The 16,430-nt window shown below is 36.7% G+C and overlaps 1 protein-coding gene and 2 long non-coding RNA genes across 35 annotated transcripts in view; 2 read left to right on the forward strand and 1 right to left on the reverse strand.

The window, feature by feature from the left end:
* The window catches only part of LOC105667080, a 40,561-nt gene that overhangs the window by 3,692 nt on the left and 20,439 nt on the right, over positions 1-16,430 (reverse strand). For 8 of the 32 annotated variants that reach the window (XR_007225221.1, XR_007225219.1, XR_007225220.1 and 5 more), the window contains exon 1: positions 5,844-6,405. The exons of 1 other annotated variant lie outside the window; for it this stretch is intronic. Coding sequence is in view for 11 of the 31 variants with exons in the window: in XM_048408974.1 (XP_048264931.1) it covers positions 5,844-6,405 (562 nt within the window). In the remaining 20 variants the exon portion in view is untranslated. Of the gene's footprint in view, positions 1-15; positions 1,687-5,843; positions 6,406-10,820; positions 11,628-12,547; positions 13,252-13,376; positions 13,923-14,824; positions 15,745-16,430 lie in introns of those variants that run through there. 23 more of the 32 variants (XR_007225238.1, XR_007225237.1, XR_007225236.1 and 20 more) reach the window with 13 other exon arrangements.
* Positions 4,306-4,846, forward strand: LOC125385688. 2 transcript variants are annotated; one of them, XR_007225242.1, is made up of 3 exons: positions 4,381-4,399; positions 4,543-4,616; positions 4,770-4,846. It is a non-coding gene; the product is annotated as an uncharacterized LOC125385688 (long non-coding RNA). The 2 variants fall into 2 exon arrangements; XR_007225241.1 differs by having other exon boundaries at positions 4,306-4,399; positions 4,543-4,846.
* On the forward strand, positions 5,631-7,940 carry LOC125385689. Its single transcript, XR_007225243.1, has 2 exons — positions 5,631-5,765; positions 5,850-7,940. It is a non-coding gene; the product is annotated as an uncharacterized LOC125385689 (long non-coding RNA).

The raw sequence follows: 16,430 nt of genomic DNA on the forward strand, positions 1-16,430 counted from the left end.
TATGTTTATACTCACAAATATAGGATGAATAAAGGTATCTGTAGTAAGTATTTTGAATATAATGAAAACCGGATGATGCCTTACACACGGTAACACAGCATGGAAGGAATAGGATTTGAGAAACTACAAACGGTAATAATTCAATAAACAAGTTTTAACCAATAATACATAGATTAGCTCAAAAAATTATACTATACAAATATGAAATAATAATAAATCACAAGTACTAAGTAACAACAGATTAATAGGGAAGATATAGAAATAGCTAATAAAATAGAAATAGGCTAGAAATTAATCAAGATAGATTAGCCGAGCATTAATAATCAAACATGATTAAAATTAGGAATTATCATATTGTGTTAAGCTATTACAGCATTACTATACTAAATTACGTATAAAGAAATAAGGTTATACTACACAGTGGTGACTGGTGACACTATGCACGCATTAGATTAAACCAATTAAACAAAAGCTACATAAATATAAACTACCTTATAATGAAACAGTGAAACGATTCTGTTAGTAATTAATATTTTCGACAACGATATAATCCACACGCTATTACATTAAAATAACACACAGTATATATACACATATTACAACAAATACAAAACAATGTTAAATTAAACATACACATTACGACGAACACAAAACACCGTTGACACTTCACTAGAACGGAGTTGAAACTAAGTAACAAAACAATTATTACAATATCAAACAAATTTACAAAACACCACACTCTTATTTAAGACGTACACAAACATCCATTTTGGAAATCCGTCGCGAGCGTGAAGCAGTTCTCACGTATGCGCAATGAACTACATGCAATAATTATACACACTAAAATAAATACAGAATAATATTATTCCCACTTCAATTATACATCAACTACTAAAATAAAGTCACAAATAATTAACAAATAAATAACAAAACCGCATTAATAAAATTCACCATATACTAGAGACATTCAAAACGGCCATCTTAGATTGTCACGAATAGGGAATAGTCCTTACGCACGCGCAATGAAACACATATACATAAATAATATTAATTTTATTTGAATTACACGTCACCTACTAAAATAAAGTTAAAAATAATTAACAGATAGATAATTAATTCGATATTGGCAAAAGTCACCACATATTAGGGACATCCACCACCAATCAACGCATGTATGTAGTAACTTTAATACCTTACAAATAAATTATATTTCTAATAAAAAATAATAAAAAGACGGGTACGATAATCTAGACTTAGACTATCGCGACCCATACGAAGACCCTCCAACACGTTTTTATGCACACAAATTCAAAGAACGCGTTGTAGATTGTGTGAAATACAAATAACAAAACTCCAACCCGCGATATTTTGTCTGCAATGCATAAATGTCAATCTTAACACGACACAATAACCCCAAAGAAATCTTTTGATGTAAGGAATTGTAGTTCGCGCTGTTGCCCGTTAGGATGGACCAACAACCAATCGCAACTACATCTGCTACGATCAGTCAAATTTCCGAAGGAAATTTGAACACCAAGGGCGGGGGTGTCAGGTCCCGCGTTCCGCACGTGACGCCACGAACCAATAACTTATGAATAATTAAACACGACCAATAATAATAAATTAACTAATAACTAACCAATCAAAATAAAAAGAATTATACGACAGACAATCAAAATGAAATAAATGAATCAATAAGAAGAAACACTAAAACCAATCAGCAATGACATATAAAATACAAATAAAATGAAATAATTAAATGAACCAATAAATAAAACAAGCCGCGATTCAAATGTATGAGATTTCTCTGCGAAAACACATGTATATACACACACGTGTATGCATATCTGTGTGTGTGACCTACTTCGTGAATCTGAATAATTGGTAATCCAATAAAATAAATAAAAGAAATAAAATATACTACACTACATCAGCATTCTAATAAAAGTGAAAATTGTATACAAGATTGCTCTGCGACACACACATATATAGATATACACATGCGTACGCGTATCTTTGGGAAAAATTCATAATATATATATATGTATACGTTATTAAACCATTAAAACGCAAAGAAATAAATATATAGAATTACATTTCTACGAACCTAGAGAATTATATACGAAATCCACATTATGGAATATTCAACCAATTAACGATCCGAGAAACAATGAGAATAACAATACACGCACATATACATATGCATATATATATTTTACATAATGGAAAATTACATTGTGAAATGTATATATATATATATATACACATATTATTATATCGAACAACTACTCATCTAATATACAAAACCACCTTGTAAAAATTACATTACTGAACATTCAACTAAACCAACTGAAGATTTAATATAATAATATATAATAATATAATAATATATATATATACATAGATATGTGAAATATCATCGTTGCATATAACCAGAAACAATACAAATGTCACACGACCTCTTCAACAACTTCGACTCTTCGTTCCTGCCGACAACACCTCACACGATGACTGCGTCTTCTAGGGCCACTTACGGATTCTTTACAATTCTTCTTCTTCTTGCACTGAAATATCATATGCAGTGAATAAAACACGAAAGAAGCAGGATGAACTAAATAAAAGAAATCATAACAAGATACACACCGAGACAGTCCGCATGGGAACCTCTGACAAAGATACCTCCGTATTTATCATTAAACGCATAATAATCAAGATGCACAAACCTCATTTGGAAGTCGACACCACTCACAGCGTGCCAATGCAAGGGAGGAAAACGAATGAAATTGTATTTCGTGAAGACGTTTCACCACTTTCCACAGATCAGTAACTGGAGTTACACAACTAATAACCTAATAACAAGAAAGTAATATAAAATATACACGATTTAATATATAGCAAATATGGACATATAAATCTACAAGGAGTAAAATATATCTCATATTGTCAAATAAAACCAAATTGTCAAAAGATCATCAGGACACGACGCCAACGAAGGTGCCACTGTGCCTACTTGGGTGGAAAACCGCCCCTTCAGCATCATCCTTCGCACATATTCACACACGCACGTCGATCACGTCATCTCGTACCATTCACATATCTTCCTCTTCTTGCGCTAAAACAAATTCACAAGTTTAAGGAAACAAACAACATGCGAAACGAGATAGAATACTAAAAACACATACTCACACATTTCGCACAGGCGCGGACGCTTTTGTGTCCATGACTCAACATAACCTGTAATCACCAAAAGAAGATAAAAACCCCAATAAACTAAAATACCGAAATAGCGATCGCATACTAAAAATCACTGATCGAGATTCATATAACCAAAATTCATAGCACGCCATTATGAATACAAGATAACCTCAAAATATAAAACTATAAAACTTTATAATTAAATCAAACCCTCACGATCACACTACAACGACTTCAAAATGATATATTAAAACTTACCATTATGTAAAAATACTTTATTGGAAGAAACAAGAAATAACGCGTGCTACACATACAAAAGCCACGGCGGAACTGCGAGATGACCACCGCTATGAAGGGTTACAAGAGCATCGCAGATGCAACTTCGGCAAAGACACGTTGCTACACGCGTATGGAAAGTCCTTGCAATTTTGACAAAACGGATTGCACGTGCCTTGATCGTTCCCATTGGCATCAGCAGGAAAGGATTCGGAAGGATTGCAGACGCAATCTCGGCGAAAGACAAACCACTGCAATATCCACATTTTATCACGTATTTTGAATGTTTCCATCAGCATCGAAAAGGTATACGAGAAATCAAGACACGGCGTGGGATGAAGCAAACAAGACATCAGCAATCATCAAAATCCACGTTCTCTCATGGAAACTCTAAAAAACCTGCAGCATTGCGATACCCACCGGAACGAACTGTCACGTGACTGTCATCCCATTGGGGATGTCATTATAAAAAGCGTAGCGACACAATTCAAATCAAATTAATTGTTAGCGTTCGGGAGAATTTAGCGAAAATAGAGTAAGAGTAATTGTTAGCTGTTCGGGAGATTTTGGCGAAATTACAGAAGAGTAAGCGTTATCAGTTAGAATAAAGAAATTGTTAGCGGTTCAGTTGAATAAGAGAATAATCAGAGTCAGAGAAATTGTTAGCTTTCCGGAGAATTTAACGAAATTAAAAAGGAGTAATTGTGATCAGTTGATTCAGTTAGAATAAAGAAATAGAATAGAGTAATTGTGATTAGTTGGTTCAGTAGAATAATTTAGTTAAAATAAAGAAGAATAATTGTTATCAGTTAGAATAAGAAATAGTTAAATAAAGATTAAAACAAAAAAAAATTATAGAAGTGTCAATCTTTGTAAAACCGGAATCACCCCAGCGGCCTGCCCGTTCATCAGCGGAGGCCAACGTCAGGTGAGTCAACTTTAATTATTATTAATAATTAATAATTAAAATAATAAATAATATCAATAATTAGTATAATTCGTCATTAATTCCGCCAGTAATAATTGTTTATAATATAATTGTTTATTCCAAACAATCCTCTCCCGTGCTAGTATCCCTGCGCATAGCAGGTTAGCCGAAACGTGGAGATCGTTGACCAGTATACGCGGAAAAACGAGACGGTATGGTAAGCGATTTCCATTAAATTAAATCATTTAAGTAAAGTAGTAACTATCTGAGATACGCATATGCGAGTGTCAATTATTTTATTTTCTACTTATCTGTACAGTGTATGGTATATAAATTATATAGGTCAAAATATCTGCGCATGACGTTTTAGGTCGATAAAATGCAACGAGTTCCATTTTGTTAAATTGGACAACCGTGAACGATCCCTTGTCTTTGTTGCAACTACGGGAAGATAGGAGAAACCTATCCTCCACGAGCGTTGCCCCCCGTCAACAACCTCCCCTCAAGGGCGGCCAGCATCTCTTTCAAAATGCCGATATGGAGATCGACCAATTAGCAATAGCGCTAATTTCCCTCTCCTTTGGAACGAAAGCTTTCTTTGACGAATCCGAGGATCTCATATCCTTAGACCCACCCAATATAGTTTTCCTCGACGACATCGTCGAGACGGAGAGGCATTCTTTGGTACGACCTCATCGACGAATGACAGTGCCGCCTTACAACCAGTGAATACCATACATCTAGTTAACAGAGAGAGTTAGACTTGAACTGTGCGAGAACATACGTTTACCATCCCGTGACCGCGGATTCGTTTCGAACCTAAGGTCATTATCACTAGTGCTACGAGTGCTTAATCTTGTTAATAAGCCTGTGCTAATAAACTCTCCGTTGTATCACAACAATGGCTAATTCTAATGAAAATCCATCAAACGCCCATCTCCTTAATCCTGACTCTAATCCGACATATATAAATGTACGGACATCAACGTCCGAGACGTTCGTCCATGCCAAACGGTAACGCGTACAGGAAACATTTGTTCAAAATGACTTTGACTTTAGCTATATTTTCAAATTGGAATTAGCTAATGGTCGTTCGCTTTGTAAATGATTATTTCTTTTTCTTCTTTTCGCCTGCAGATTAAGCCCTCCCTGTTTGACGGTTTAAATTTATTAAATTAAATTTATTAAACCGAATATATATATATTCGTTTGTATTACGATTACTCTCATACTCTATGTATGGTATTATCATATCGACGCTATCAGTTCTTACAGTATCACGATCAGAGTCAATTTTAGAATAGAAGAAGCAATTAACGGCGGATCGCAAAGTAAGAAGCTTATAACATAATTGGCAAGGAAGTCGGTAAATCGATCAACCAATCATCTACATCCAACCGTCTAACGAAAGATGAAAAGCCATCGCGATAACGATCCTTCTCACCTGCAGGATTTTCCGGATTCACAGACACGAAGCTCGAATTATTCCTGATCGACCACCACTTTTCGTTTTTCGGCTGAAACATCACATGCTGGCCATTCGTCAGCGGCTGAACGAAGAACGATCTCTGCCCGATCAACATCAAGGCGTACACTTCTTCTTCGCATATCGTCACGACGACGAAGGAACTCGCGTCTTCTTCCAAGCTGCCTTGTCGAAGATCGCAGTTCGCCTTGGCGTTACGTCGCTCGGACTTGGTTTTACCCTGGCGCACCCAATTCACGGTGAAATTCGACGACAGTATCAATCGATCGTTGGCCATGGTCCTTAAGGTCCAGTTGCTGATCTCGAGGAACACCGGCTCTTGGTGGAGATACTCGCGCCAAGTTTCTCGGTCTTCGTGGGTCGATCTTCTGTTCCACGCGCTCTCATTCGGGATCACTCGAGGGTAAACGATCTCGTACTCCTGCAAGCTTTGCAGAAAGTCGCTCATTCGCGACTTAGTAGCGATCGTGCCGAGCAGCCACGTGGCGAGGAGAAAACTGGGAAGTTTCGATCGCGTCATGTCTCGCGCGCTTTGATCGAAATTTCAATAGGATTTTCTGGCTACCCAAAACTCGCCAGGCATGCTCGTTCACTCGCAGACGTAGTTATCGCGATGAAAGCAGCTAGTTCGCGGACCCGATATTCTCATTTCATTTCGCCGGTTCGTAACGCGTTCGAAACGCCGTGTCATATAGACGCGGATGCGACGATACTCTCGCGATCTAACATTTTCAATGTCTCGCGCTTTATCACGTAGCTCGTGCGGAAGTAATACGAAGGTGAATCGTTGGTTTTAATACACAGGGTGTTGTTTAATCGATCGTATAATGGAGAAGGGAACGATTCTACGGTACACCAGAGATGAAATGAAATCATAGAATGTAGTGGTTTTGTAGGTAGTGCTTTATCGAAAAGATTAACCGTGAATATTTGCTCGACCTATTTATACCAAATTGATACAGATCGACGAGTTTCGAACGACGAATCTTTCTCAATTTCCTTCGATCATCGTCTCTAGGCGTACGAAACTGCCTCGTTGAATTCGAACGTTTCTCGATTTCCTTCCACGTCTTTCAATTTCTTCTTTTTTCAATCGCCGTTCGCCTTCTCAAAGCTGTCTTCGAACAGAATTCTTAGAACGACTTCCAATTCCTTTCGATTCGTCCAATCGTTTAGCTTTACGAAACTGTTTCGCTAAACTCCTTTTTCCACTGTACTTGCGTATCGTAACAAACTCGTCGGCGGTAACTCGCGTCGATTAACGATTCACCACCAGTAAAGTAACCGGGAATGCAGCAAACTAGTAGTCGGTAGAACGAAGCGGAACGTAAGTGGAGCGAGCGATAAGAGCGATCGCGACAATCGCACGCCTCGCCGTGCGATTCCCACGCGAACGAATCATCAAATTCGAGCCAAAGATTCACACTAACTCGAAGATTCGCGCCAGTATTTTCCACGCGCGCGTCACAGAAATTCGAACGACTTTCGCGAAAAGGACGGAAGGATAAGACGATCGATCGGATCTCGGGTCGATCGCGATACCCCCGGACAGAAGGTTTCGACGAAAAAGTGGAGTAGACGCGACGAAGGAGCGTCGTGCAGCAACTGGTGGCCAATTTATTCACCACGTGCCGTAGCAATTTAATTTTCTTTCGCGCAACAACGATCCACCATCGGAGAAAGTAGAATATAATTAATTTCGATCTCGTGTCGATCGCGACGTTCCGGATGGAACGTTTCGCCGAAGAGGTGGAATAAACGCGACGAAGGAGCGTCGTGCAGCAACCGATGGCCAATTTTTCCACCACGTGGCACCACGTGGAAATTTAAACGTTTCCCATGAAAATGATGCACCATCGGTGAAAGTAAAATACGATAATTAATCGGTCGTCGAGTCGAACGTGATATTCCGGATAAAATTTTTCGATGAAAAAAGTGGAGTAAACGCGACGAACGAGCTTCGTGCTACGACTGGCAGCCACATGGACGGATGAACGCGGCTGGAAACGCACGCAATTGCAGCGGCGAATTGTGCGTAAGAGTAAGCGCGAACGCGAGGCTGGAAAAAGCACCAGCGCTTACCGCCCACTGAAGTTCTAATAATGGCAGCTTTATGTGCAATTACCGAGAAACGAGGATGCTGGCGAACGCATTGTACGACCCCGACCGAGACGATTTAACAAGACGATTTAACTTGAACGTTGCTCTCGACCCCACCAGAATTCTTCGCTTTCCCTTGAACCGCGAACTCGAGAATATCGTATTCAGTAAGGCGACGAATCTAATGAACGGGAATTAAATCTGTTCCGACAGCTTCCTTTGCCTGGATGAAAGAATAAGTACGAGAGATAAATTATGTCAGATAATGCACAGTGACTGGCAGAAAAGTCATATCTACTTACGTGTATGAATTCTAAGTAAAATTTATATTAAACATTTCTTTTTTTGCCTATTACACACTTTTTTTTCTATTCTACGATATATGTCACACGTTTACTCGTCTCGTCGATTAGAATTCAGTTTTATAAAATTACAGCATTTCTTCTTCAAATTTTCTTCAGGGCTTTCGATATTTGCGATGCTCAGTGCGTGGTGGCTGTGCAGCTACAGCTAACAATATCTTGTATATCAGTATCTTTTATAATCTTATACAGTGGCTGTGAAAAGGTATTTATATGCGTTAGGTTGTCCCAAAAGTTTCTTTAGTTTTATAAGGAAATATAATGTTATTATTATTGAATTCTGTATGAATAAAATAAAATGGATTCTATTACTACAAAATAGATCATACATAATTCAATACAATAATATGATACAAAAAATGTACATTTATTATTTCCTTACAAAACGAAAGAAACTTTTATGCCAACCTAATGCTAATACTTACGTATCTCTATCTTTTTCAATTTTTTTTCATCAGCCGTTACATTTCACTTTCAACTAGTGTCAATAGTTCGTAGTCATAGGATAGTACTATCAAGTGACGCGAAATTTATCTGTCCATCTGCATAGTGGATGGTTTTCGACCAGTGACTTTAAGCGATTTTCCACTTTCTTCGTATTTTTGCTTAGATTCCGCTTCGCATAAAAAGATTCACATGTATCGATATGAAAATTATTGGAAGATATTCTAGCAACTTGCAAGAGTATTCAAGAATTTTTGAGCACATTTTTTAAAACACGAGAACGTAAACAGATATTGCATGATCCTAAACGATCCAGCGTGTAAATGTCGGTAAGGCTTTTGCAGACAGAGGACAATTAATATGCTTTCAATTAATAGAATTGATTAACACGCTGGGATAAACACAATAGTAGAAATAATACAGAAATACTTTTTGTAGCCACTGTAAGTAGCTGTTGGGTACAGTATTGTTCAAAAGTAGACAGTCGCTCGATTACTTTTGGCAAAATGTACTTTACTCGCAAGATTATGCGTAAATGGACTGCAAAATTTCATAACAGTTAAACGTAAAACGGACAATAGCCTACGTTTTGTAAAATGGTTTATCGAAATTAGGAGATAAAGAATTTCAGATAAGTAAGAGTGTAAAAAAGAAGAGAAAGATGGTTTTAATATTAATTTGAAAAATATTAAAAGGGACATTTCTGATTTTCTTATCCGTTGATAAATTGTTGTTTGAATAATTGCTTCTTGGAATAAAAAATATTTCTTTCCATTTTATTTGCGTTTTACACGACGAGATGAATGGCAACGAACGAGATGCAAAATGAGAGATGCTTAGCATCGAGGCATTACGCGTGGGCGATAGATTAGTATGACTCTTCAGAAAGAAATTACATTACGCTTAACGACGATCGTTATTCTTTCCTGGAATGGTTTTATTTCCTCTTAACAAGGCGATGTCGTCTCACGTTTTCTACGAAAACAAAATAATTCCATTCTTTGCCTTAGTTTTCATTATATGCTATCGCACGATAAATCATATCCCTTTGTTCACGGATGTGGAAATTTAATCAAAACCGATTCCTAGAAACGAATATGCGTTTTCCATTGGAACAAAACCCTATATCCCATTAGAACCTTCCAGGAATTCAAGAACTTTGTAATTTTCCGTTTGACGATGTCGGATCTACATTCAACCTAAGCTCTCTCGATTTCTACGAAAATGATAACACGCAGATTTCCAGGATGCTGTTGAAAGAACAGAATGCACGAGTATAAACTGAATGCTTTCATTTAGGCAGTGTAATTACGTTAATTGGTTACAGCTGTAAACGCGCTGGTATAAACTATATAGTTTAAGCGATTTAGTAGATACCTGATCTCGCGTTTCCCTGTTTCCAGCGAAATTTTAGTATTATAAACGGAATGCGGATGTTTGTGCGTTTGAGAGAAATGTGGGTGTGTATAAACGTCCAGGTTGTACACTCTTGTTCACGAGTATCGAAAAATATGCCGATCGTTAAAATTGTTCGCTTCCTGCAAAATAATCAAAATAATTGGAAACCAATCGGAGGATACTTAAAAATTAAAGTAAAATAAAAAGAAAATTAAGGTATAATTAATAAAAGAATATTGTACAGAGATCGTACGAAGGAATTTAAATAAAAGTTGTGTACAATTTTCTAATGTTATGTGTCCACGAGAAAATTCCCATTCTATTGGGTTTTCTCAAAAGTTTCTTTCGTTTTATAAGGAAGTGACAGATGCACATCATTTTTTGTTTTACATTATGATCCATTTTGTTCTATTAGTAGAAAACGGATCATACAAAATTCAATAAAATAATATAAAAGAAAAAATGTTGTGCATCTATTATTTTCTTATAAAACAGACAGAGATTTTTGGAACAACCTAATATGTTTCTCATTGACATCCTTGGGAATTAAGTAGAGGATAATGGAAAAATGGAAATCGATAAAAAGTATTTATTATTATATCGAGATTAATGAGCTTTTTTTTTAGAAAAGTTTGTTACTTTATACAATTTATTGGTAGTGTATTGCTATAACAATTTTTCTAAAATTTACAATTTAAATTACATTGGTTCGTTGAACGATCGAGTAATAACTTAGCAGTGTTTTAAATCTCATTCTCGTAGATTTGATTGTATTTGTAATTATTATAATTATGAATTATTGTATTCTTAAGAACATCCCCTTTCTATATTATCAATTGTTCTTTGATTTATCGACAGTAGAACGAGAACATCATTATTATTTTCTTATTTCTGAGCTTCGTATTATCGATATCGTGGTAATTTTATTGACTTATTAATCAATATTCATCGTAATATTATTATGAAACACATAAGGAATGAAACTCCATGTACACATTTATAAAATGAAAACAGCATTTTCATTGGTAATGCGACAAATCTTATGTATCGTGTTGTTGTGTAATATTACAGTGTATGTTACAATTTACGTATAAACGCATTAATGGAACAAATTATTCTCATCGGCGACTAAAATGATTCACGATCGTGTGTTATTTCGTCTGCAATGTCAGGACGGATACACGATAATTGTTAATGTAATTTGTAACACCAAAGCTAGAAACAGATCGATCCCTCTTATCGTCAAGTCGTTCGCAGCACCGGTACCGATATTGCAAAACGATTTCTCGCAGCAAGTGGTGCAAGCGGAGAGTTTTGTTCGTTCACCGACCACTATACATCCGGAGTCGCATTTGTTAGTACACTTTCTCTCCACCGATCAAGTTTGTGGACTAGACGTTGAATCTTCGGTGCTGGTAGTGTAAGAAAATCGCTTTACCTGAAGAGAAAGAAGCAAACGTGAAAGGAATATTTGCAGATTTTAAACTTTCACGATGTTCGTTATATGACATGTCCTAGCGGATCGCAAGAGACACTCGTACGCTAAAATATAGTATTTCTTTTAATTTTGTCCGAGTACGCGCTCATTTTGGGCGGCATTAAACCACGAACTTGATAGTATCGAGCGAAAAGAGAAAAAAGAAGACTGAAAAGAAAAGATGAGAAAGAATTCTACATGTACGTAGAATGATTCTTGATACTAAAATTAAATTAATATTTGCAACAATTCCTTGTTTCACTCTGTATGACATTTCACATTGGAACTTGTAACGAACACGAGTGAGTGTGAACGTAACATATTTTTAGTCGAGGGAATATCAATTTTCCAGAATATCTCGCATCATTTCCAGAGAATACGGCTCGTTCATTGTTAATTCGGTCGGTTAATATCGATTACGGATTTCGTAAAATTTTTGCCGTGTATGTGCAAATTGTACAATTATATCATATTCAATATCATTGTTGATTACCAATAAATAAGAAGAACAAATAAAAAATTGCATTTGTATATTCCCTCAAATGTGTACACCATGTACATATGTTCCTATAAAGCGGAAACAATTTCAATAAAGTACGTAATTATTATGAAACTGAATTGATCGACTATATTGAACATTTCCAAACACTAAAATCGCGTTATGAACGAAATGAAACTGTGAACTTGAACTTGAAACTTGAACAGTCTTCTCTCGCTCTCGTGTTGACGATAACTAATATCGCTTTTAGCTAGCTGTTTGCTATATTCTGTTTGCTTTAAAAGCACGCGATCAAAGCAAAATATCAAACATCTGCTGAAACACGTGCGTGACCTGTGTATAATCAACAAGCGTTCGAATCGCTGTTATCATTTGTAATTACCATACAGGTCCTTTTGTCACCAGTGCACTTGTGCCCGAAAGTGGTGAAGTTTCCGGTCAGATTGGCGCATCTCTCTCCATCTTCCATTGTATCACACTGATGACACCATAAATCGTTTGCTCGTTCCGACGCTGCGTGAGTTCGATGTTCCGTAGTTAACAGTTGGCCTGATCATCGGACACAATCAACCGACAAATACGTATTAATTAATAGAAATCGTGATTTATCCTAGATTTCTAAAGATTATTAAAATCGACGTAGGAATCGGACGTAAGACGTTGGGCAAATCGTTGTCTACTTTTTAATGCTTCGCATCTTTCTCTCTTTTATTTCTTAGAAATTACTTCCTTCTACTTCTTTCTTTCTTTCATTTTTCAAACAAATGTGTCGTGCTTTCATTAACGTCAGATTTTTGTACATTTTTGTAAAAATAAATAGATATTAGTTTTGACATTTAACAGACATATCGGCGATATGCGTAGGATGAAATTTCGTCGCGTTCGTCGACAAGATTGCTAGGAAGATTGCGGAAAGGGATATCATCGAGGAAATCGTCTAATAAGGTGAAACATCGGTTTAGGTTTCTTATTTAAAACGGAATTCTTCGGATGTTTAGCTTTTCCGTCGAATAGCGCCAAATTTTCCTGCTGTTCTTGCGATACGTCCGACGGTAAGACTTGGCAAGCAAAATATCGTAAACGTATCTGGAAATTACGAAAAATTTATTTCGATTTATTTCAATTAAACGTATTCCGAGAGCAGCAAACGTATTCCTTATCCATTGACAGGTAATCAACGAAATCATACACGGGTACTTAAAAATACCTACAGTTATGAAAGATATTTCCAAGTTCGGAAAAACGCTTCCACGCAAGTTTGACCAATCGTACCAATCCTCTAGAGTTTCAGCTTCTTAACAGATTGGATCATCTCCGAAGACTAAACAGACGGTATACGACTACGTTTGCATCTATACGACAATTGGATCTACGCAAGACTGCAGATTCGATATCCACGAAATATTCTATGTATATTTCATGAAGTTAAAAATTAAACTGTTTTATTTCACATCTGGTTCCAATAGAATAAGATGGATTAAACGTAATTCAATAAAATAATTTAAAACAAAAAATGTTGTGCGTCTATTATTTCCTTATAAGATAAAAGACACTTTTGGGACGATCTAATGTTAAAAATTCTCTGTGAAAGTTGATCGTAATATTCTTCTTATCTAAAGAAAAAGAGAAAATAGAAATAGATGTATTCAGTATGAATTATTTATTTTATACATAGGAAACATAGGCAAGACGGTAAATGAAAAAGGTAGCCTCGAAATGAGAATTCATCGCGAAGCTTATCACGGAAGAAAATTCAATTAAATGCACCGTGTACGATGATCGTTGTTTACACGATTCGTAACACAAATGGCTAACACCTACGAGTGAAGGCTTCAACAGGTGCATTTTCCTCTATATGCAGTTTATATGTAGAGGAAGATCTTCGCTATAAATAGACGAAACATCGTTCCTTCAGACATCTAGTGAAAACTCCTTCAACGAAACACGCTCCTAAAACGCAACTTGCTCGTAAAACAAATAGGGCCATGTAACTGAAAGGAACCTCGAGAAAGAAAGAGGAAAATGGGAAGAAACAGAAACTTCCATTTTCCATTACAGAAACGCTCTTTGTTGAAAGAAAAATTCCTCAAATTAAAAATTCTCAAAGACGAAATACCGCCATTGTCTATCCTGGCAAATTATCTTCCGTCTTAACCAGTTACCTACTCTTGACGAGTATACTCGTCACGCGTAAAAAGCAGTTTTTGCTGTTTAAACTGCAATTTCAGCGAAAACTAAAATATATTCGTAAATTTGAAGACGTTTCGACCATTTGGAAGCCAGGACCAGGTAAAACGAACAAATGAAGAGATATAAATAATTATTATGAAAAAACTATAATACAGCGTGAACAAAGTAGTTGTTCTGTCCTTTCTAACGCATTTTAGTCGCATTAGTCGCAACGGCTAACTGGTCAATACATTGTCGAGTCGATCAACTTTGGTATTCCGATCGTATCGACGTGAAAATCGGCGTGACGAATAAGGCGCAAGAATCGTATTCTTCTCTCGCAAATACCGAAGATGGACAACGCGTATCGGCGAATTTTTAATTTCAGAAAAATGTAATTTGATTCGTGGCGAAACGTGTGAGAAACGCGTCGAATTAAAGAGGCGAAGGTTTAAGCAGCCCGACAAAGCGAGTGAAATGCGAGGCGTACCATTGATGCTTACGACCATGGAGATAGACGCGACGATCAGGAAGTACGTGACAGGGTACATGTATCGGCCATGTTGATAACGTCTAGCGCGTCACATTCGAAAATAAATTCGGCTGTTTAAATTGCGATCGGCTGATATCCTTGGCGCATTGATCGCATGCTGGTGTATGGCGGCGAGCGCGTTGCAACGCAAAACGAGCGGATTTGGGTACAATAGACAGCCATATTGAGAATAGCCGGAGTCTGCGCTGGATGGGTACAGCTGCTTCAGAAACCTTGAAGCCCAAGGAAAATCAATATCCATGGCAGCCGGAAGGTCCTGTTCGTTCAGCGGGAACGTTTGACGTCAAAGTTTCTGCGCATTCGCATCACATCCAGGAAAAAGAAAATTCACTGTCACTGAATCAATGATTTGTCGACACCGCAACTAAAATTCAACTTACAATGCCTCGAAAGCTAAAATAGTCCGACACTCGCCGTAAAAATATCTTTCGTTTCGTACGTTCATTCGAACGAAATAACTCGTCTGCAACTGTGGACCGAATCATTTGAATTTTGCTCGACGAGTTAGAGGAAATCTTCGAAATGCGTTATTTAAATCTTCGTTACAGGTCCAGCTAGAAAAGTTGTAAAAAGCTACCTTTACTTTCTTCTTCGCTATTCCGACTAATTGTACTTCTTTCAACATTTCTTTACACGTCACCTATTGTTAATCTTTCCAATTCTTCTAACTCGTAAAAAAAAAAAGAAAAAGAAAAAAAGGAAAGAAACAAATTGTTTGACTCAATTTTTGAAAAGTTATTCTGTTTTAAAGAACGCACCAACGCCTCCTATAACCCGTTACACGAGACTTCGGGATTTTGTTCGTTTTGTAACGAAACACGACTATCCCGATCACATTGGTAGAATTTGAAATCATCCTGAAAGTGCAAATGTAAAAGACAGAAAATAGTTGTGGCGAATATTTGGGGGGAAAAATAGTACATAGTATAGATAGGTATTTTGAGCGTACAATAAATATAAAAAATTATTCCATTGAATATCAAGACGTATCGGTACAACAGATAATTGACTGTTTAATTAATTTCGTGAAATTAATTTCCTCCACGAGATACACCATAAAGAGCTATCTTCAACATGTTATAGACGCTAAATACCGTCCCATTGAACATTGAGATGCATCGATGTGATGGATAATTGACTGTTTAATCACTTTTGGAATCTCTGCGAAATATACACTCGCACTAAATATCTTGTTACTTAAAATACAATATAATATGTAATATGCGATATGTAATATAATATGTAACATACACGTACACACGCGATATATTTATAAAGAAGCACGTATCAGAGTTGGAATAATTTCGTGAGCAACAGTAGACGGTAAATGTAATTTGCAAACGATCTCTTTATCAAATATCGATAAACGCGATCGATATGGAAGGGATCAGTCCTTATGCTGGCCAAATATTCCGTCATCATTCAAACATCCATCGAAACTAATCCCAGTACATACCATTCGAATAATCAAGTAACTTCGTTATCGCGTATGATACAGTGCACTTACTTGATTGCAATGATATCTCAACGATTATTAACAGAT

Source organism: Bombus terrestris, chromosome 9 (genome assembly GCF_910591885.1).
Source record: "Bombus terrestris chromosome 9, iyBomTerr1.2, whole genome shotgun sequence".
NCBI classification, from domain to species: Eukaryota; Metazoa; Arthropoda; class Insecta; order Hymenoptera; family Apidae; genus Bombus; species Bombus terrestris.